General features: G+C 46.9%; 2 protein-coding genes and 1 pseudogene across 2 annotated transcripts; all 3 read right to left on the bottom strand.

The window, feature by feature from the left end:
* Nucleotides 1-1311: 1311 nt before the first annotated feature.
* LOC136497826 (uncharacterized) lies at nt 1312-2282 on the bottom strand. The gene is made up of 2 exons (XM_066493688.1): nt 2143-2282; nt 1312-2065 (listed from the first exon to the last, which is right to left on the bottom strand). The coding sequence occupies exon 2, from the start codon at nt 1891-1893 to the stop codon at nt 1630-1632; it is 264 nt and encodes an 87-aa protein (XP_066349785.1). The 5' UTR covers nt 1894-2065; nt 2143-2282; the 3' UTR covers nt 1312-1629.
* Nucleotides 2283-4040: 1758 nt separating this feature from the next.
* On the bottom strand, nt 4041-12573 carry LOC136498366 (wall-associated receptor kinase 1-like; annotated as a pseudogene).
* A 2503-nt stretch (nt 12574-15076) lies between these two features.
* Nucleotides 15077-23428, bottom strand: LOC136498365 (probable inactive receptor kinase At5g67200). Its single transcript, XM_066494303.1, has 2 exons — nt 21797-23428; nt 15077-15900 (listed from the first exon to the last, which is right to left on the bottom strand). The coding sequence occupies exons 1-2, from the start codon at nt 23346-23348 to the stop codon at nt 15341-15343; spliced, it is 2112 nt and encodes a 703-aa protein (XP_066350400.1). The 5' UTR covers nt 23349-23428; the 3' UTR covers nt 15077-15340.
* Between the last annotated feature and the right edge of the window lie 253 nt (nt 23429-23681).

The following is a 23681-nucleotide window of genomic DNA, read 5'->3' as shown; positions in this document are numbered from 1 at the left end:
GCGGTGTTGCCTCCTGCGGGGCTGCGACCTGCGAGCCGGCAATCCTTGCTGGCACGCCCTGCCCCGTTGTCAACACGCCATTCGGGGAGCCGTCGCCTTCAGTGCCGCCACAGACCTACAGGACACGCTCACCGCGCTGATAATGTTGTTTACCATGTTCGCTTATTGGTTTCAGTCAGTGCAAATCAGTCAGCTAATAGTGTTTTTCTCTCACAACAAACCAGCACCAGCCAGCTCAAACCAGCCTAAAAACCAATCAGCGAACAATGAAAGGGACGGTGACGTGCTTGGCCTGTAGAGCGTTGCGTTGCGTTGCGGTCCGCAACGCTGCCGAGTCGACGTCGAACCTGCCCGGCCGTATCCGATCATCACGGCACAGAGTTTCAGTGATTTGAAAAAGGAAACCTTCCCACGCCTAATGATGCTTCGTTGAGTGACCCGCACGTAATTACTGTCAGGACTCTGGACCCCACATTTACCAGATGGGCCTAGCGGGCCATGGGCCATGGGCTAGTGGGCCAGTCTGTCGGCCCTTGAACAAAGGAGACCAGCTAGCATGCGCTGATCCTAAAAAAAAGGTAACATTCTTTATTCTATCAACAACCCAGCTGGCGCCGCTTTTCCGTGAACTAACCGTCTTTTTTTTTTGCTTGTGTTTGGTTTGCATCCTGATCAAAACCAGGCGCAATTAGCTTTAAAAAAAAACAGGCGCAATTGATACAGCAAAACTAGGAATAGATGCGGCCAACAAATCGTGAAATCTGCATTGGTCGTTGGAAAGAAAATCGCGAGTGACATCCAGAGGCTACCTACGTCGTCCAACCCCCCCCCCACCCCCCCCACCCACCCACCCCACACACACACACAAAAAAAAAACACTCTCTCTAAATCTTGTCCAAATCAAATTATCATTATCTTATCCTCAATTCGATTTATTACAAATAATATCCGTATTTATAATTGTATATAGAGTGAAAATATAATTCCACTCAGTATATTAATATTTGGTCAAACTTGAAAAAATGGATTAAAATTATATAGTATTTTTAGGTGAAGGTAGTACTGGTACACGTACTCGTACAAGACAATGGACAGTGGGCAATGGTGGCCACTGTCTGACTGTCATTCGACGCATGCGATTTGTACGCTTGGTTGGCGACGAATAAAACGTCCCAACGCCTGCGCAGGTAATCCTTGATCTTGTTGTTTTCTCCTTAATTGAGCGGGTACGGCATTCATAGCGTTTATGTGAACTTTGTTCATTTCTCCACAAAATATCGGCATTCCGTGGTTGCAAGAAAGAGAACAAACTAACATAACGGTAAGCTCGATGCCGATTAAAATGGGTTTGTTCTTCAGTTACAGATGAGCATTACAAAATTTACCACACGGAGCTCCTCAATGCCCAATCTTGAGATGCTAGCAAGTACAAGCTACTAAGCACCGAAAAGCAGCAAAAAGAACAGCGAAGGAAAAAAAAAAGAAACAAACGGAGATAACAGATCCTAGCTATAGCTACACACAGGTGGAAAACGAGCCCCACACGCGCGCCGCCCTTGCAGCGGCGGCGCCGCCGGCAGGCTGTGCACGCCCGCCGCCGATACTGGCCGCTCTCGGCTCAGCAGTCTCTCAGTCCGAGAGGGTTAGCATCGTGGCGTTGCGGAGGTACTCGTCGAGGGCCCTCCGGCTGCCGCTGTCGCGTCGGTGTCGCCGGACGGTGGCGCGCAGGCGGCCCGCGTGCGAGACGAGGGCGTCGTAGAAGGCGGCGCAGGCCTCGGGCAGGTGGCGGGCCAGCGGCAGCCAGAGGTTGAGCGGCCACAGCAGCGGCGCCGACACCTGGAACACCTGCAGGAAGCCCCTCGCCGCCACGAACGCCAGCAGGTGGATCCCCATCGACGACGACTGGACCGACGGGCGACGTACGGTTCCAATCCAATCGAATCCTCGCCGCCGCACGCACGCGCACCTGTACGTCTTGCTCGCGGCAGCTAGCGACGAGACGCCGACCTGATGAGCTCAGCTGGTGGTGGACGAGAGAGAAATCCTGTGGGGGTGGGGCGCCGTCCTGCTCCTCCTCAGCTGGTCAGCTCGCTGGTTAAGTAAAGTAAAGGACGGCGACGCTCGGACGGTGCTGTCACTTACTAGCCGGTGGCGCCCGGGACGGGAAGGACGAGGAGGTTGGATTGTGCGGCCGGCGGGTGCGGCCTTCCCCAGTTGCGAGCGCCGACGAGCGACTAGTTGTTGGGTTAATAATGGGCATTTCTGTAATAATGACGGATAGCACGGGCACGGGATCGATCTGCAGATAAGGGTCTATGTCATGAGGGACGGACGACGGGGCGACGGATGCACTGTCACTGCAGTGCGGTCACTGCTTGCGTTGCGTCCGTGGACCCCGGGTGGGGGCTACTGTGCCTGGTGGTGGGACCTACATGCTTCTTTTGCTTGCGAAAACGTCCTTTTTATTTTATTAGTAGGAAGTTTGTGTAGTGACCGGGCCAGTTGCGCCTGCATGGCCAGTCAGGGCGTTCCATAATTGAAAGCTTTCGTACGTATAGCTTGGACTTTTTGTATATTGGATGGAGGTCAGTCCCAAAAATGTGGCAGCAGTGCTCAATTGGAGGGTGTCCAAGTGCAGCTAGATAAAGGATTTCACTTTGAAGTTTCAAAGGCACAGTTCATGAGATTCCGGGACGGGACAACTTTTCTGGGCCCTGTTGGGATCGAAGGGGGGAAAGTGTATGGAAAGTTTTAAGATGTGGCAGCAGTGTTCAATTGGAGGGTGTCCAAGTAGCTGTTTGGATGAAAGGGTCTGGCGTTTCTACTCCTCTGAATGAAAAGGTTCTGTCTCCATCATTTTTTTTTCACACGAAAAAAATGCAGACAGTGAAAGCGAAGGGAAGAATCTTCGGCCCCGTCAATATTTCCGAAAAAGATCCTGCGGCTCCGTCTCTGCTCTTAATCGAAGAGCTTTCTCACTGTTGCTCTCATCGGTCCAGTCCAAGAGAATATCGAAATCCAATGCTGCTTTCAGTAACTAATGAATGATGATCGCTCTCTGGTGAACCTGTTCGTTTCGCTGAAATTTGACTTATGCTAATGCTTATACTAAAATGTTGCGAGGGAAAAATACTGTTCGTTCACTTAAAAGTACTGTTGACTGACAATTGCTCCAATTACGGCTTCGAGCGCTGATTTTCCTTTGACCCAAACAGCATACTTCTTTCAATCCTATTGTTTTAAAGTCCTGTAGGGTTTTACTTACTCCCTCACGTTCCTTTGTTTTCGATATTTATGTTGTATAACAAGCACTTACTTCGCAATCTTTACTCTACTGAGCAGCAGAAATCACGAGCCCTGCATGTGAGCTCCAGTTAAGTTAAGCTTCCGGCGAGCTCCGGCCTTCGCAGTTCGCAGGATCACGGCAGAATTACTGAATTAGGAAGGAAACCCTTGGTTATGGGCCCTGTTTTATGGGCTCGTTGACACTGCAACAGCTTCACAAACGCAGCTTGCTGTGGGCACAGTTTCCTAACTAGAGCCCAACGGTCCAACATACTCGGGGGTCCATGGCCATCAGCGGTCCAGAATCGGTGGCCGGTACTGTATACACATGTGCGAGGAGCAAACGCACACTGGATGACAATTGACAAAGGAAGGCAATGGCAACGACGACGACGACGACGCTGCGACAGAAAACTAGCGACCACATGGAGTACCGACCTAGCCACTAAAATATCCTTGCGGCAAGTTTCAGAGAAACGCTGTGCAATTGCTGTCCATTTAGGAATCAGGAGGCGCCGATGTCCCATAAAAAGAGCAAAAGAAGACAGTCTTACAAGCAAGATTATTCAAGAAACAGAAAAGGAAAGAAAGAAGATGAGCAAAACAAGAAAAATCACAAAAGGTTATGAATCCATATTTCAAATGGTGGAAGAGATTTGTTCTTAGCCCTATGAATCCAAAGGGAAAGCTCCTTAGTGAAGGTCGCTTCGCATTCTTCCAGATCGTAACATGTGGTAATTTCTGGCAGTCCACAATCATCTTGGAATTTCAGATGATTGTATGAACTCTTTCTCCAAGCTGTATAGTCTAGTGCCTTCGTTGCCATTGCTTCCGTTATATGTCAAATCTTGTATAGCATTTTGACTTGTCATCCGAGAATTGGGGAGGACCTTTGATCCTTGTAGATCTTCAAGCGTTATCTCGACTTGCCTCATGGTAGGCCTTTCTTCACCTTTTATGCTTAAGCATGCTCTTGTGAGCGCTGCAACCACCTTGATGTCTTCAGTATTTCCCTCTTCAACAATATGAGGATCTAGAATATCACATAAGCGATTGTCTCTCATTATTGACACAATGTGCGAAGCTAGGCTTGTAACTTCTGATGACGGAGTTGAGAAAACCGGTTTAACCCTTGTTAGAAGTTCCGCTAAGATGACACCAAAGCTATAAACATCACTCTTTTCTGTAAGTCGACTAATATGGAAGCAGCACTATGTAGATATGCAATGGCCCTGGAAGTTTCCAGTGCAATCCTCAGTCTGTCTCATTAGCGGAGCCAAGATGAGCACCTCGGAGGGGGGGGGGGCGCTAATCAATAGAGATTTAAAACAAATGTCGAAGATTAACGGTGAAATCACGTTTCTTCTACAGTAAACACAAAGGAAAATCACTCTCACAGGGGGGCATCCGCCACTGGTCTGTCTTTCCATGACAAAAGATTTTCACTTTGCTCATGGAGATGATATGACAGAGTTCCATTTGATATAAACTCATAAACTAGTAAAGGAACTTCGCTCTCAAGGCAACAATCGAAGAGCTTCACCATATTTCTATGATTAGTTTGTGAAAGTATGACAACTTCATTTATGAATTGATCAATTTCCCTCTGAACTGCAATTTTAGACTTCTTGATGGCCACAATACAGAAGGGCAAGCCTGGTGCAGTCTGAATCACCAGGTCGCGGGTTCGAAGTAGCCTCTTCGTAGATTTTGCGGAGAAGGCTTGCCTCGGTTTTTTCCCTTCCTCAACCCTCACTCATGTGAGAGCCTCCGACACTGGGTCTGCTCTTTTTTTATGGCCACAGTACGTTGATCAGCTAAGATGCCCTTAAAGATTATGCCATGTCCTCCACCGCCCAGGATGCGATTATGGTCGAATTTATTGGTTGCTTGCTCTAGTTCTTGTAATCCGAAAATCTTCATATTCTCAGCTATGTCTCTGTTTGATGAGATTAACTGTTGGAGAAGCAATCCATGGTTCCTCTTGAAAATCGTTCGTCTCAGCTTCTTGATTCTTTGTTGCTTGAGTTTATTGGTGATTTTTGCAACACTGAGAAGCGAAAACAGTAGGCCAAAACCAGCACTGCCTACTGTTAAGCCTGCAGAAAACAAATATAATAGCTGAGAAGTAGTACAGTGCTGAATGCACGAAAATTTTCAGCTGCTTCCTAGAAGAAACAGATAACCGGCCTATTCGCTGGTTGGTTTTTGGACTAATAAGTCCGGTTGGTGCTGGTTTGTTGTGAGAGAAAAACACTATTAGCTGGTTGATAATCCCTGGCTGACACCAACAAACGAACATGCTGAACATCTAATAAGTTTTGCTGTGGTACTCCTAGATAACTATCAGTCCTTTATTTAATTAGATCGAATAGTTAGAATCATCTATTACTTCCTAGGATAAATAAAGAAAAATAAAGATCTTTTTTAGATCTAATTGATGATGTATACATAATCTATTGGATGTGATAAATCTTCTTATTTTTTGCAACTTTAGGTACAACATAATTTAGTTAGCATAAAATATTTTTTTATGCAAGTAACTCACGTTGGGCACACATGAAACTTTTCCATTACCAAAAAAAATGATCTATTTTGCATGCATGAAATTAGCAAGGAGGAAAAGGGAGGATATCACGCGTTGGGCTTCTTTCTCCGTGTCGAGGGGATTCAGGAATACTTATTGTTTCTTTTTAAGTTTAATTAATTAATTAAGCAGAAAATTAAAAAAAAATAAGAGTTTAGATTTATTTGAAGTATTATCTTCTAATAGATAAGGGATTACCGAAGCATTACCCACATCTAACACCTTCAGCATTCAAAACATAGGTACTCTCTCCGTCCCAAAAAGAATAATGTTATGCGATGCGCGTTGGTAAAAACTTTCTCAAATTTGACTAGCTTTATAGAAATATTAGCAACATTCGTATCACTAAAAAAATTATCATGGAAATATATTGCATGATTTATCTAACGATACTAATTATAGATTACAAATATTAATATTCTTTTTTAATATAGGTGGCTAGAGTTAAAAATATTTGACTTCTTGGTAAGTGAAAACGACATTCTTTGTGGGACGGAGGGAGTATGTATTTACATATTTTCCTTGTTCATTACAAATAATAGTGGGCGATGTGTTGATTGGTCTAGGGAGGATATGCATGTAAGAAGAATAAATAAGGGAGTATCACCTAATATATGTCCACAAGTTGTGACAACATTTATTTTTTAAGTAGACAAAATGGTTGTATCATCATGCTTTGATATGTTTTCGTTATAGTTATATTAAATCAAAGGAAAAAAACAACGGTTAACCTATGTAACTAGTAGCGCACCTGACGTCACGCGGCCTTTGTATCGTCTTGATGTAACACTTTGAGAATTTAATAAAAGTTTTCTTTATAAAAAAACAAATTTCACACAGGAGGGACTACCGCGAACTAACACTATGTTAGGATCTCATGCAGTGGCGGGCCAGTGGGTAGTCTAGATAGGTCCAAAAGGAAAAAGTTCAGATTACCTCTCTCAATTTTTTTTAGAAAGTTTGCTTTTCCTGTCTGAACTCTAAAACCGGGTAAACCACTTCCCTGAACTTTTAAAACCGTTCGTTTTACCTCCCTGACCGGTTACAAGCGGTTTTCAAAGGCGGTTTTGTCTTTTTTTTATTTCGGCTGAATCTTTTGAAAAATCATAGTAAATCATAGAAAACTCATAAAATAGAAAATCCAATTTTGTTGGACTCTACATGAGTAGATCTACACAGTGAACATATAATATGGTATGCTTTAGTATATATTTTTTTTGTTGTATTTTTAGATTTATGTTTTTCTATAATTAATTCATAGCTGCAATTCTAGAAACTTTTATCTCCCGTATCTCCTGCCACCCACTTTGAACAATCTTCTGTGTTTCCATTTCATCATGAATGGAAATGGGGTTCGACCTCGCATTCGAAAAAAATTCATAGCTACAATATCTATGGTCCAATTCTGGTGAAATTTTTATGGTGGAATAATTATTTTATGCTTGAACTGTAGTAAAAAATTATTTAGGTGTATGCTTGTTAAAAAGTATTTAGGTGTATGCTAGTTAAAAAGTTTTTAGGTGTGTGCTTTTCTATCATTAGATTTATTTAGGTTTATGCTTGTTAAAATGTATTTATAAATCCATAACTAAGCTATACATGATCCAATGAGTATGAATTTTTTACTACAGTTCAAGCATACAATAATTAGCCCGTCATAAAAATTTCACCACAATTGGACCATAGAAACTGCAGCTATAAATTAATTACAGAAAAGCATAGATCTAAAGTTACAATAAAAAATTTGTACTAAAACATACCATATTATATGTTCATTATGTAGATCTACTCACGTGGAGTCCAACAAAATTAGATTATCCATTTTATGATTTTTTTTTATTTAGTATGATTTTTCAAAGATTTAGCCGAAAAAAAAAACAAAACCTCCTTTGAAAACAGAGGTAAAACAAACGGTTTTAAAAGTTTAGAGAGGTGGTTTACCCGGTTTTAGAGTTCATAAGAAAAAAAATAGACTTATGCAAAAGTTGAGAGAGGTAATATTGACTTTTTTCGGTCCGGATCTATCCTAAAATTTGGCCCAACAAATTGTTAGTGATATGCAGCCCAACAGAATTTTGGCCCAGATGCTGAGACGCCCAAGCATTTTCGGCTCCCGCTACTCCGCGTGCGACAGGAGACCGCCGGGAATCATCGGGTCCGAATACTTCCGCTGATGGCGAGCGGGAACCTGCGCAGGAACCGGGCGCGCGGGAAGTCGGGCGGGAACCACGGCGCTGACTCAGGTACGTGTACAGTACGTAGGCCCTGTTTGGTTCTGTAGTCCATGGATTAAAAGTTTTAGTCCACTTTAGTCCATGAACTAAAAGTGGACTAAAGTGGTGGTTGGTTCCTTGAACTAAAATGGACTAAAGTGGAGAGAGAGAGGACAATAAATGAGAGGCATGGGTGACCCCAACAACTTTTAGTCCATTTTAGTCCAGTTTTGTGGACTAAAGGACTAAATGATTTTAGTCCACTTTTAGTCCAAGTGTTTGGCTGTTTAGTCCAACTAAAGTGCAAATTTTAGTCCAAAATGCTTTAGTCCATGGGAACCAAACAGGCCCATAAGTTTCCTTTCTTTTTTCTTTTTCCTTATTCTTCTCATTTCTTTCTTTTTCTTTTCCTTTTCTTTTCTTTTCGTGCTTCATTTTTTATTTTTATTTGTTTTTTGTTTCATGTGATTTTTTATTATTCTTTTTTATTTTTTATGTTTCTTTTTATTTCTTTTTTCTTTCCTTTCCTTTCCTTTTCTTATTATTTTTTATTTTCTTTCTTCAATTTATTTTTTATTTTTGTTTTTTAGTTTCATGTGATTTTTATTTTTATTTTACAACTTTTATATTTTTATTTATTTTATTTTTCTTTTTTGATCTTACTATAATTAATTATTTTATTTGTCTTATTTCATTTTATTTTTTATATGTATTTTTTTGTTTTCCTTTCTTTTTTTCTCTTTGTCTTTATGTTTTCTATAGATTTTTTTATTTTTATTTTTTCTATTTTACCTTACATCACATCTACCATATTTTTTGTGATGTTCATTTAGTATACATGTGATGTTCTATGATGTATTTAGTTATGTTCACGTAATATATATTTGATGTTCTATAATGTATTTAGTGATGTTCTATGGTGTATTTAGTGATGTTCACTAAGTACACATGTAATGTTATATGATGTATTTAGTGATTTTTATGTAATATATATGCGATATTCTATAATATATTTAGCGATGTTCTATGAGATATTTAGTGATGTTCACTTAGTAACCATGTGATGTTCTATAGTATATTTTAGGATGTTTGAAAAGTATCCCAATGATGTTCTTTTTTTCTATTACGTGTTTTTATTTTTTTCCTTCGTACTTTGCTCTAGATTTTATTATTATTTTATTTATGTTACGTATTTATTTATTTTTATGTATGTTATAATAAAAATTTTATGAACCCAAAATTATACTACTGTTCTTCTAAACTGAGAATATTTTTTTATTAAGACGGAACATTGTTCTTTAAACTAAAACACTATCTCTGCTCAATAAAAGAAAATAATTCATGTTTATAAGATAAATGGATGTTAATAAAATTTTATCTAAATATCTCCATGTGAGATGTTGTTTTAAAGGATTTATTAAAAAAAACACTCGATGGTGTAATCGGATTTTAGTTTGGATATTGGGTCTATGAGTTATGATTTTTTTTAAGTTCGTCGATGAAAGTGAAGAACAATATGGGTGAGGTGGGCCCTGCAGGATGGGCAGCCTGAGCCAGCCATCCGCCCGCGTGCGTGCGCGCTACCTGTACGTGTACGGGATCCTCCTTGCAGCGCGGGAAACGCCCTCGGCGCTGGGTTACGGTTCGACGATCGGACCCAACACCCCCCGGAGACCGCTGCCCCCGGCCGATTCCCCGCGGTGGCGCGGCCCCTCCCCGCCGGTAGCCGCCCGCCCGCCGCACCCCTGCCGGCCGCTACCCCCGCCCCGACGCCCCTCGTGGTGCCGTGATATTGCCATCGCGGCCTCGCCGAGCGCCAGGCCGGCACCCTCACCGCCCCGCGGCCCTGCTTGGGCGTGGCCGCGCTCCTCCAGTCCGCCGGCGCCGGGCGCGCCAAGCAGCTGGACGGGTCAGCCGGCGGCTGCCCAGTCCGCCGTGCGCTGCCCTGCCCTGGCCCCTGCTCCCTGATGAGTGGTTTGCTTCTAACTTCTGAACATGTTAGTCTTTATTTCTTGAAAACTCAATCTATTAACATGTTGGTCTTTATCCATTTCCCTTTTTTTAGTGTCCAAGAAGATCATTAACATTACTGATCTCTCCGTTCTAACATTACTGATCATTAACATTAGAGCGACTTAACAATGGTTATATATCCCTCTTAGGTGTGCACAACCTCTGTTAGGTTGTGGGGCATGTATGATAATACAAAAATAAATATGAGATGGTGACTTTTCTAATCAATTCACCCACAGAAAATAGATACCATTCATCCACTACTTATTAAAATTTTCGGCTTTAACGGAGATTGGACTATAAATTCACTAAAATGGGCTTAGGGATTGTGGATTTTGTAGTCATGTATACCAAACTTTCTTTTAGACTTTACTGTGTTGCATATGAAAATTTTGATTAGGACTACTCGTGTTTCAAATCCTGGGTCCGCCAGTGATCTCATGGTCTCAAATTTAGTTGGCTACTAAAATTTTAGATCACTTAGGACACTTGTATGATCTAATGAACTAAGAGCAACTCCAAGAATCTCTTATTATCCTTTCTAATTTATAGGAATCTTTAATATTTTTAATTAGATCTTTAAATATTGTCATCACCCATTCCATATTTCTCGCTAGTCAAAATGGCAAGCGGGGCTGGCTCTCTAGAGTGCTTACAAGATATAGAGATTATTTTTTATTCAAATAGCTCTCCTAATGATGATTTAGAGAGTATGTTTATAATTGTCTTTTCGTGAGGTTGGCTAAACAACACTTTAAACCACTTGCTTGGAACTTTAAGAGCTAAAGTTTAGTGGCTAAATTTTAGACCATAGGATCAAACAGGGCCTAAATAAAGTGTGGTGTCACGGCCGTAATTTTGGGATTCTTTTTCTAGGAATTGTTTTTATTTTCTGCCTTTTTATTAATTGTTTTATAGATTTTAAAATTCAACCGCTATGATTTATTTGAGCAATTACTTTCTAGATAATCAGAGCACCAAAGCAAAACCTTTATGTTATTTATTGAGTGGCTTCCTTATGTGGATTTTTTATGTGAAGTGATACTCACTTGGGCCATCTTTTGTACTGTTGGCTTGACTATTGAAAATTTGAAAGAATGTTAACAATATTCTGTCAACCGATTTGTATTTCGCTACTACCTAAGTGTAAGTTGTCAAAACTCAAATGAACGTAACTGCATAAAGCTTCTAGCTAGGAGTCTATTCAGGGAATCAGGGCTAACTGATTTCATGTCACTAATGCCTGGATATATCCGCTGCATCAGAGTGACTTATCCATGCCATTCTGATAACTGTACTGAAATTCTTCGAGTATAAGGAATTACCTATAAGTAATTTTGTTAATTTAGCCCTTTCTGATGCTGCATCTGGACTGCAGACTGAAGTCTTTGGATCTTTGCTCCGAGTCCCAGTTGCACAGGAGCAACTGTAACCCCCAACTGTGTTACTGCAAATTCCGTAGCACGGATACTGAAGTCGATGTTGGCATTCGTTGATATCTACAAACACCAAACACGAGTACACAATAACTGAAGATCAGTGAACAGGTAACTTGAGGTGTAATGTAAAGAAGTGAATTCTGCAGAGTTGCGGACCTTGGCAACCATCCGCCAGGTAGGGGTTCCCTTCAAAGCCATCGCTGCAACTACAGAGGTACCCAGTAGCATTTGGTGAGTTGAAACACTGGCTGTTCCTGCTGATGCAGGCATATGATGATATGTTCTTGACCGCTTCATCACAGGGTTGATTTCCAGCAACCCAGTCAAACACAGAAGGAACTCCATTCTTGTACTTCTCTGTTAACTTTTTATCCTGGAGGTAAGAAGCCTCCAACCTGAACCAATCCTGCTCCGCTACGAAGGCATAACTGCATGGGTTAAAGTCATTTACCACATAATTATTGAAGCTCTTATCGAAGGTTATGTTTAAGGAACCAAGGTTTGGTGCAATGGCTGTCTGGCAACAGCCCATGCCAGAGCAGTGGCCACTGAAGTCCACGCTCCGCTTGTCCAGGCACAGAGATACACAGCCGGTTTGAGCCCTGTGCTTATTGTAGCCTCCCAAGAATGCAACAGTGTTGCATCCAATGGCCGTTAGCTTGTTGGCCTTGCTGGATAATGTGAAAAATGGAGAAGTGATTACCGAGACCCATCCATCTGTGCTCTCGCCGTTGGTGTAGTTGCACTTGGAGGCAATCAATGTGCTGACTTGAAGCTGCCCACCTAGCAGGCTGATGTTGTACACCTGTATTCGGCTGCTCGAATTAGGCATGAAAGTGCGGTTATCCTCGCAGGAAACCTCGAACCCTTGTGTGTAATAGCAGCCAGGACCGATGCCGAAGGGGTAGGGAATGGTGAGGTTACCGCATGTTTCTCTGCAGCCAGGCCTTGCCATCTTCAACGCTGTGCTGCTCTTGATGGATGCTAACAGCAGGGTGGCGGCTGCAACGATTAGCCACGGTAACACTCGAGCCATCTCTGTGTGTTTTCTGCCTCTGCCTTTTTGTCCTACAGTATGATGCAGGTCCCCATTGGGGAAGAACTAAGCTAATATGTGCTTATATAATGGTCTCGATCTCATTCTTGCTTTTTTTTCTAATAGGATGGGACCGTGTTGCTCCAATCAGAGCAGAGACGCGGTCAGAAGAAGTGGTTTGGTGACCCAATGTGAAATTGCAATTTGCTTCAAAAGGCTCGTTCTCTGTGTTTTGCATTAGCAAAGGGAAGCCATGTTATGAACCTGCCCTTTGGTCATATGACGAAACTGAACTCTTGTAGGATATAATCTCCAGCCACATGTGAAGACGTTGATACGGTTAGCACCTTCGTTTGATTTTTCAGCAGTCTGCCTTGAAGCATCTTGCCACCTAACTACAGTGTAGAAGAACAAATCTGTCCTTGTACCCGGGTTACATCAATCCAGCTTAACCAATAAATGTAGACTACGGGAGTCAAGCTCTGCTACGCCGTTTCGCGATGCTGCGCTGGCCAGCCTCCGACGACCATTATCGCGGCCGGAAATGGCTGAGAAATTCCACAGCAACCTTGCGTCTAGTATCGAAACATGTCATTGGTTCCGTGTTGGATTTTAATTAGGCTTGGCTTATTTTAATTTAATTAAAATCAAATAAATTTTAAAGCCCATAATAAATGTTACGCGCATTAAACTTTGGAAGAATATCTATTTTGCTCCTTCAACTATTACTCGAGGCTCAGTTTCGTCCCTAAACTTTCAAAACGATCGTTTTAGTCTTCAAACTCTACTTGTAGTAGACTCAATTTCATCCTAAAATTATAAAGACGATCGTTTTAGTCCTCAAACTCTGTATTTTGGGATCAATTTCATTTATAAATTATCAAAGTGTATTTTGTTCTTTAAACTTTTATTTTCAACTCAATTTTGTCTACGTTCTACGTGGAACGCTGCATTGTTGCACCTGGTTAGCTCCAAAACCACCCACGGTTGGAGATAGAAAAATAATATTTATCCAAAAACTCTTTCGTGGCCATTAATAATTCCAAGCTGTTATTTTTTTTGTTACATTATAATGGTACCATTTATATATATCCGACTAAATAATATTTATAGGAGCAATTATAGTTGCATCGAACACTACTTATTCTTTAAGAATACATGGATATATTGAAAACAATAGAAGATCTATAATTTTAATAGTTTATGGATGAAATTGTGCCTAAAGTATAAAGTTTTCTTTTTGAATAGACAAAATTGAGTTGAAAATAAAAGTTAAATGCATTTTGATAGTTTATGGATGAAATTGAGTCCAAAATATAAAATTTGGGGATTGAAACGAACATCTTCACAGTTGTAGGATGAAATTAAGCCTAAAACTAAAGTTTGAGGACCTAAATGGCCGTTTTAAAAGTTTAGAGATAAAATTGAGCATCGAGTAATAATTGAGGGACTAAAATAGCTATTGTGCCTTAAACTTTGATGAAGGATCGAGCCAGGAGTCTAGCGAGAACGAATCGAACGGAAAACCAGAAGAAACAACTCAGCAGCCAGTCACACCGTACCTGTCTGGATGAACAAAAAGAAGACAATGGCAACGAGCAAGCGACGACGACGCTGCAACAGAAAACCAGCGACCACATGGAGTACCTGCCTTGGCGCCAAAGGCTGTGTTTAGGTCGTGAAATTTGGGAATTTGGCTACTGTAGCACTTTCGATTTTATTTGGTAATTAGTGTTCAATCATGGACTAATTAGGCTCAAAACGTTCGTCTCGTGATTTCCAACCAAACTGTGCAATTAGTTTTTTTTTTTGTCTATATTTAATGCTCCACACACGTATCGTAAGATTTGATTTGATGGCTACTGTAGCACTTTTTGGGAACTAAACACAGCCAAAATATCCTTGAGGCAAGTTTCAGAGAAAAGCTGTGCATGCTGTCCATTAACCAATATTAACATATTTTACGTCACGCTAAATTTCAGCTATAGTAGGCATAATAAATTGGTAACCCACAGTTTTATAGGAATGCGTTCTGCATTTTACGAGTCCATAGTTCTTGTACGTTTTCTTACGCATGTCACATGTTTAAACATGAGATTTGTTACGGAGCTTGGAGTAAAACCGGTTCCTTCCTCATAATAACAGCAAAAAAGTAAACAACTCATAAAAATACCAAAATTTGAGCTACGATTCTGAAAGTCTTCAAAATAACTGCAAGACAACACATAATGGCACTGGAGGTCTGTAGGTCACCGTTCCTACCACTTGCAAACATGGTGCGTTTCGGCCACTGGACACATTGAAGAACGGGATTAGTCTGAGAGTAGAGAAAAAAAAAAGGTCTATTTCACCATTCCATCCTCAACGCGTCATTCCATGAAAATCCCACAATACCTGCTGGTAGTAGGATTTAAAACCAGATCTTCACTCGTCACACAGCTTTTGTGGCTCGATTACTATCATACTATGAATCCTAGTAATAAACTTTCACATAACAGACTGGTGCTAGAACTGCTGGTCGTAGAACCAGACCATAACATGCTGAGTTCCTGACAATAAGAAATCCTATAATATGTTACAGCATCCGTAGCTCAAACCACACCAAACATAGAGATCGTTATACTATTGCAGTACTCCTGCGGTCCTACCCTAGAGTTCACCTTCACTTCGAATTATCCAGTCTACATCCATGCAGCAAGAACCTGCATCCAATTGATGCTGTTGCTTTGATCCATCCACCTGAGATGGACCCATACAGTACAGGCAACTAGGAGTTGCTGGTAAGATCACTGTCGTTATCGCCAGTTGCATCTGCTTCCTTCACTTCTTGAATCATCTTAAGTACTTGCCAGGCGGCAGGCCGACTTTCTGGTGAGGACCGAACGCAAGTAGCGGCTATGTCGACAATCATTGTGATGCGGTCACTGTCCACTCCTTCATCCTCTCTCGCTGACTGGACATAGGATTGAAGATTACTTGCGACCAAGACTGAGTGCTGAAGTGGTGGCTTTCCGCTAAGGAGCTCAAGGAGGAGGACACCAAAAGCATATATGTCTGACTTTGGCGTTAGCATTCTGTTGGACTTCATGTTTTCTGGTGCTCTGTAAGCAGCAGCATCTTTGACTTCTGATGATTCCAGGAGGAAAGACAAGCAGTTGTCCGTAAGGCAGGCCTCAAAGTCCGAACCAAGTAGAACATTCGAAGACTTGATGTTCCCGTGGACAAGCCGAGATGCTTGACAAATGTAAGCAAGACCTTGTGCAACATCTTCTGCTATCTTCAGGCATGATGTCCAGTGAAGTGGTTTTGCTCGGGATGAACTTGAACCTGCAAGTTCACAAACATTAACGGAACAATTAAGCATAATTGATAAAACATCTATTCGTACAATTTATGACACAAATATTTTATGAATGCATAAAAGCGTATTGACATATTGATATGCTCTAACTTGTGAACAGTTTTGTTTAGCTTCGCTATGCAACAAGTGTGTTATTGTTACGGCGCCTAGACTTGCTGCGGAGGAAGTAGGGAGGCGAGCTCACTGGCCGGGGCCTGGAGATCCGGCAGCGAGCGGGCGCCGTGCTCGGCGCTGAACAGAGACGGCTCGGGGCTGGGAGCCCAAGGGAGATTATATCTCAAACCCAGGCTTATCCATTCATTAGCGAATGTGTGTGCTATATAAGAAGCTTACAAACAAACTTTCCTAAATTCACTCCTTGCCAACAACTGAACGGAAACAAAGCAAATCGACTTGATCAACTAACTGGACCGACTGACCCGGCAGGAACCGTGGTGACCGCGCCCTGGGCGCTGCGCCGCTCGGCAAGCCTCCTCGGTGATCAGCTCTAGCCACTGTTATGATCCCGACGGTGGTACTGTTTTCCCACCATAACATCTCTCCCCCCCTTCGGGAACAGCTCGTCCTCGAGCTGAAACGAGGGGTAGGCAGCGTGGAACGCGTCGACCGGCTCCCATGTGGCGTCTGCTGCAGGCATGCCAGCCCACTGCACCAAGATGTGCCAGGCTCCACGACGTAGGCTGGAACGGAGGACGCGCTCGGGCTGTTGCAGAGCGCGTCCATGCTGTAGTGGAGGTAGTGTCGGAGTAGTTGCCGGAGGAGTGCCGATGAAGGGCTTGAGGACGCCGACATGGAAGACGTCGTGGATCCGGGCGTTCGCCGGCAGTTGTAGACGATAGGCCACTGACCCGATACGTTCCAATACCTGAAAAGGGCCGGCGTATTTGGGGCCAAGCTTCTTGCGGGCGACCGGAAGCAGGGACTGGGTCGTGCGGTTGAGCAGACGAAGCCAGACCCAATCCCCGACGGCGAACTCCACAGCACGGTGATTAGCATCGTAATGCTTGTGTGCATATTGCTGCGCCTGCAGGAGACGGTCACGGACTTCCACGAGGAACGCGTCGCGTCAGGCGAGCAGATCATCGATGGCTTCGGTGTGAGCCGAGCCCTGCTCATATGGTAGCAGGGACGGAGGGGGCCTGCCGTAGACGACCTGGAACGGCGATGTGCGCAAGGCGGAGTGAAATGAGGAGTTGTAGCAGAACTCCGCCCAGGGCAACCAGTCGAGCCATTCGCGAGGACGGTCGCCGGTGATGCAGCGGAGGTACATGGCGATCACTTTGTTCACCGCTTCGGACTGGCCGTCAGTCTGGGGATGGAAGGCAGAGCTCATGCGCAACTGTACCCCGGAAAGCCGGAACAATTCCCGCCACACACGACCTGTGAAGACGGGGTCGCGGTCGGAGACGATTGACTCCGGAAAGCCGTGGAGTCGGACGATGTCAGCGAAAAACACGCGAGCGACGGAGGCTGCCGTGTACGGGTGTCCCAGCGGAATGAAGTGCGCGTACTTGGATAACCTGTCCACCACGGTGAGCAGCACACTCTTACCATGTACCTTCGGCAGTGCCTCGATGAAATCCATCGAGATGTCGGCCCACACCCGCGACGGCACTGGCAATGGTTGGAGAAGACCGGCCGGGTGCAGCGCCTCGGTCTTGTTGCGTTGGCAGGTGTAGCAGGCCCATACGTAGTCGTGGACGACCCGACGATCATGTTCGACGGAGAAATCAGCACGGAGGCGCTGAAGGGTCTTTTGAATGCCCTCGTGCCCCACCGTGTGGGCGAGCTGGAGGATGTCGGGCAGCAGCGGAGACGCCTCGGGCACGAACACGCGTCCCTAGTGGAGAATGAGACCGTCGCGGACACGCCACACCTCGCCGCGATCACCGTTGGCAGCGGCGTCCCTCAGTGCGCTGAGTTCAGGGGGCGCCGTGATCTCTTGGTGCAGCTCGTCGAAGAGGTGGAAGGACGGGCTGGAGGGCGCAGCGAACGATGCGGATTCCAGACCGCCGGCTGCACCCTCCAGGCTGGAAGCTGCGGCTTCCTGGCAGGCCATAGTGTCGCCATCACGACGGGACAGCGCGTCGGCGACCGTGTTTAGCCGGCCCGGTCGGTATTCCACCCTGAAATCAAAGCCAAACAATTTGCTAATCCAGTGATGCTGGGGTATCGTGGAGAGGCGCTGCTCCGGCATGAACTTGAGCGCGTAATGATCTGTGCGCACGATGAATGCGCGCCCCCACAAGTACGGCCGCCAGTGGCGCACTGCCTAAACCAGGCCAATGAGCTCACGCTCGTAGGCGGCGACTTTCATGTGCCGCGCCGCGAAGGGCCGGCTGAAGAACGCTAGCGGCCCTTCTCCCTGGTGCAAGACGGCGTCGAAGCCAGACCCTGATGCGTCGCAATCCACGATGAAGTCCTTGGTGAAATCTGGAAGTTGGAGGACTGGTGCAGTAGACAGGGCGGCCTTCAGCGCCGCGAAGGCCGTGGTGGCCTCCTCTGTCCACCGGAACCCGTCCCTCTTGAGCAGCAACGTCAGCGGGGCGGCGATGGCGCCGAAATTCTTGATAAAACGGCGGTAGTATCCGGCGAGACCGAGGAAGCCGCGTAGAACGTGGCAGCGGCCAGGCGGTGACTGCTTCCACCTTGGCGCTGTCCATGGCCACGCCATTGGCCGAAATCACATGGCCCAAGTACTGGACCGACGAGGCTGCTAACGCGCACTTAGAACGCTTGACGTGGAGGTGGTGTGCGGGACAGCGCGGAGATGTTGGAGGTGTTCGGTCCAGGACGAGCTATAGATCAAGATGTCGTCGAAGAAGACGAGCACACACCGGCGAAGGAACGGTTGCAGGACAAAATTCATTAGCGCTTGGAACGTGGCCGGAGCGTTGGACAGGCCGAATGGCATGACCAAGAACTCGAAGTGGCCATGGTGGGTGCGGAACGCCGTCTTGGCCACGTCGTCAGGGTGGACGCGGACTTGGTGATAGCCCGAGCGGAGGTCAAGTTTGGTGAAGAAGTGTGCCCCGCGGAGCTCGTCTAAAAGCTCCTCGACGACCGGAATCGGAAACTTGTCCTTCACTGTAGCGGAGTTGAGGGCGCGGTAGTCCACGCAGAAGCGCCATGACGCGTCCTGCTTCTTGACTAGCAGCACCGGTGCTGAGAACGGCGATGTACTTGGGCGTATGATGCCCTCTTTGAGCATGTCGGCGCACTGCTTCTCCAGTTCATCCTTCTGGAGTTGAGGGTACCGATAGGGCCGCACTGCCACTGGTTCTGTGTTGGCCTTGAGGTAGATGCGGTGGTCGCACGGGCGTGCCGGGGGTAGGTCGGCCAGAGAGGCGAAGATGTCATCGTACGTGCTCAGCAGCCGGTCCAGCAATTCTGGTTCGAGGCCACGCGCCGCGTGGACGCGCGCGGCGTGGAGTCGGCCCATCGTAGGAGCGTTGGTGCGGGTGGAACCAAGCCCCTTCCAGAGGACTCGCCGGCCGTGGTGCACGAAGGACATGCATAGGTCGTCAAAATCCCAGAGGATGGGACCCAGTGCGCGCAGCCAAGAGACGCCGAGCACCATGTCGTGGCAGTCCAGGGGAATGGCGAAGCAGTGCACCGTGAAGAACTCCTCTCCGATCCGCAAGGCGACGTCGCGGGCGAAGCCCTGGCACGCGACGCGGTCGCCATTCACCACGGTGACGTGTGCGCCGTGGCTGTCCCGGAAGCAGAGGCCGGCGCGGCGGGCGGCGGGAAGGCTGATGAAATTGTGCGTTGAACCGGAGTCCAGGAGCGCCCTGAACTCGTGGACACCGATCTGGACGCGGAGTTGCATAGTGTCCTCCGTTCGAATTCCTATGATCGTCGAGAGGGAGATCAGGGGCTCCTCGGGGTCGAAGGCCGACTAGGGAGTTGTCGCGGTGGCCGGCACGGTGTCGACCTCTTCGGGTTCCTCAACGATGTAGTCCGACGCCTCGAGGAAGAACAGGCGGGCACACTTGTGACCGCTCACATAGGGCTCGTCACAATTGTAGCAGAGGCCGTGCTTGCGGCGCTCTGCCAACTTCCTCCGTAGCAAGTCTAGGCGCCGTAACAGTTATTTAGCTAGAGTAGGACATTGCGTTACATAACAATGCTCATAGCCAAATCAACATAAGAAATGAATAAACCTTCTCTTGCTACTGGTTTACTACAAGTTCCTAAGCACTCACCAATATTATTCATCTGAATTAGTATAAGCATACCACTGTTACCAAAGAAACTACAACCAGAACCATAAGTACAGATGACACTATTTGTGGACCTAGTTGCAAATTTCAGATAGTACTTCAGAACAGCAACCCAGCGTTTAAGTCCTTACTTGTATGATCGCAATTTTTTTTTATAGTTCACAAGCAAAGGAAAGTAGAAAGGAGAAATCATGAACCATAAAATTACAATGGCCAGTCTACTGTAGAGGTTCAAATGATGTTTTTCATGGCCGACGGAAAATAAGTCATACCTCTGCTATTTTCTAATATTGTTAAATGATTTATCATCCCAACATCTAATGAATAAGTAATGTCATCATTATACTCTTGGCAATGAAAACTAGTCAGTAAAATGTCACAAGCAACCTTGTGTTTCCCCCTTTCATGAATCTGAACAAAGCATTAGTCAGATGACTACTACATGGGACCAGTGCACTTATGAGTTATGAGCGCATGTATGTTTTATTTAGTGGATTCGCAAAGAAAAATATCAAGCAGCCAAATCATAAAGCATCACATATATGGGTTCACTAGGCATCAACATTTTGCTGCCAGATATTCATGTTGTCATCTTCTGAATTTCATTCCATAGCCATGTTGGGTGAAGAGTATCTAGTTTGAAAAGGTGAGAACAATTGACAAAAAATCTACTCATACAATTTATGACCTAAATATTCTATGAATGTATTAAAAAAGTATGGATATCTTGACATATTCTAGCCTGTGGACATTTATTTTTGAGTTAAATGCATGAGAGGCCTTTGAACTTGTCATAGGGTGTCACTTAGGTCCCTGAACTTTGAAAATGCATTTCTGGGTATATAAACTTGTTGATTGATACACCGTAGGTCCATACTTGCCATGTGGCAGAAAATTATGCATTGAACCCCCTCAAAAATATGCGCCCTGAACAGATCAGCCCCTGAACTGAACCTCCTCCTCCCGCATGCGCTGCTCTCCAACTTCCTCCGCGCTCAGGCACGCGCTGCCCTTCTGGAAGAACACGAGCCAGAACTGGTACTTCGCCAAGAACAAGCACGGCACTTTGTTTTCGTTCCATGAATTTATATAAATGTCTAGTGTACATGAACAGTTGAATGCTATAGGTGACTAGGGACACTTAACAATGCATGTATGCTTTGTTTAATGGGTTCTCACTTCCAATAGAAAAGCTACCAACAATCAACCAATAAAGCAACCCTTATATAGATATTAGGCCCACTAGTGCCGTTCACATTCTGTTGCCTGGTTTTCACGTGACCCAAGTCTTCTGAATTTCAATTCGCGGTCATGTTGGAATGAAGAATGTCTACTTTAGAAAGGTAATGCCAGCCTAGACCACTAATTCACTATTCGGCTTACCCCATATTCGACTTGTTCGGCTTCTTTTTTCAGCCAGAACAATATTTTTCTCTCACAACAATTCAGCCTGAATAGTGTTTTTCAGCCCGTTTCAGCCAAGTTTCAGACCAGTTTCAGACCAGCGAACGGGGCCTAATCTAGTGGTAGTACTAGATGTAAAGGCAGGTAGTAGAATTGTTCCCAGCACCGATCAGATACTACTCTACTACAAAATTAACCACTCAGATCCAGAGCAAAGAGCACGGAACTTTACCATGGATGAGAGAGTAGAGGCTGCCATTGGGCTGGTAGTCGTACACAAGCAGACGCTCCTCCTTAGCCTGGAAGAATGCTCGGAGTGGTACAAGGTTCGGATGGCGCAGTCGACCAACGGCATCCATGTTCTGCTCGAACGCCTCTGCTTCCAGTGCCGCTGGGCCAATCTTGGCGGCGTCCAGCCTCTTGACAATCACAACGAGCCGCCCGTCGAGCACCGCCTTGTACGTCGTCCCCACGCTCCCGCGCCCGAGCACCTCTGCCGAAGCGCGCATGAGCTGCTCGAGGCTGTAGCTCGCCGCCTCGCCGGCGCAGAATGTCAGGCACCCGCTCCGCTCCAGGCGCCGCGCCTTCTCCTCCGGCACCATAATGGCCGCCGTCTCCTCATCGGGCACGCACTCGACGTAGCCCATGTCAGCATTGTCCCTGCTCACCTCGGACGCAGGCGCGCTCTTCTTGGGGTTGGGGCTCGCGTACGACGCGGAGCTCGGGCGCCCCCGCTTGTTGCTCCTCTTCATCGCAATCATGGCACAGACAAGAAGCGCGGCGAGGACAGACCCCGCGGCGACCGCGATTGCCACCGTGGTCCTCCTCCGCCTCACTCTCTTCGCATTTGGCGCGGACGAATCCGGCATGCTCAAGTTCTCTCGCTGCGGCCCGCTGTCGCTAGCGGCAGCGCTCTGCACAGGGGCAGCGGCGGTGCCGTTGGCGCCGTCGCCTCCGTGGAAGAAGAGGAGGTGCGAGCCGCGGCACTCGCGGAGGACCACCTCGCCGCAGAGCTCGGGGTTGCCCACGAACGCGGCGGCGCCGAGCTGCGTGATGGCGGGCGTGACCGGCACGGGGCCCGAGAAGTTGTTGTAGGAGACGTTGAGCACCTTGAGCGACGACTGGTTCCATGGCGGGAGGGTGCCGCTGAAGTGGTTGGCGTCGAGGCGGAGGAGCGTGAGGTGCGGGAAGGCGGCCTCGATGCCCGGCGGGAGCGCGCCGGAGAGCCTGTTCCCGGAGAGGTCGATGGAGCGGAGGCGGCGCAGGGAGGCGAGCGAGGGCGGGAAGGGCCCCGAGAAGCGGTTCCCCGGGAGGAAGAGCGCCTTGAGGTTGGCGAGCGGGGAGAGGTCCGGGACGGGCCCGTGGAGCGCGTTGGACTTGAGGCTGAGCACGCGGAGCTCGGCGAGGCGCGAGAGCGTGCCCGGCGGGAACGTCCCGTTGAGCCCCGCCAACTCGAGCACGAGGCGGATGATCTGGCCGGAGGCCGTGCAGGTGATCCCGGGGCGGGAGCAGGGGGAGGCGGCGCGGTTGGGGAGGCCCAGACGGGAGGCCGGGTCGGCCTTGGTGAGGAACGCCGCGAGGGCCGCGGCCGAGGGCGAGACCGGCGGCGGCTTCGACGCCAGCGCCGCGGACGGGGGCACCGCGGCGGTGGCTTGGACCGGCGGCGCTGGCAGCGTCGGCTGCGAGTGCGATGCGGCGCCGGTGGCCGCGGAGGTCGTGGTGGTGGCGAGCAGCAGCGGGAGGAGGAGGATGGGGAGCAGCGGGGCGCGGTGTCGGTGCGCCATTGCGGCGCGGCGGGCGCGTACGGGGGGGGGTTTGGGCTCCGGGTTTAGGGAGGGGTGGTGCCGTGGGCCCGTGGCCGTGGTGGTTGGTTCCAGTGTAGCGGTGGAGTGGAGTGGGCTGCGGTGGGGGTGGCACGCCGAGATGCGAGAGGAGATCGGGTCGGGAAGGGAGGGGCCGATGGGGCGACGGGGACGGGGGTCAGAGGGTGGTCGCCGCGGCACGTGGGTGGTACGTGGAGTTTAGCGTGCTTTTTTGGCCTAGCGTACGGAGAGGCTCATTAGCGGGGACACCAACAACAAAAGCACGCACGCAGCAGCTAGCTGCTTGGCATGGGC

Source organism: Miscanthus floridulus, chromosome 12, assembly GCF_019320115.1.
Source record: "Miscanthus floridulus cultivar M001 chromosome 12, ASM1932011v1, whole genome shotgun sequence".
Classification (NCBI taxonomy): domain Eukaryota; kingdom Viridiplantae; phylum Streptophyta; class Magnoliopsida; order Poales; family Poaceae; genus Miscanthus; species Miscanthus floridulus.
Note: the sequence above shows the minus strand (reverse complement) of the source record. Positions and strands in the feature narration are given on the sequence as shown.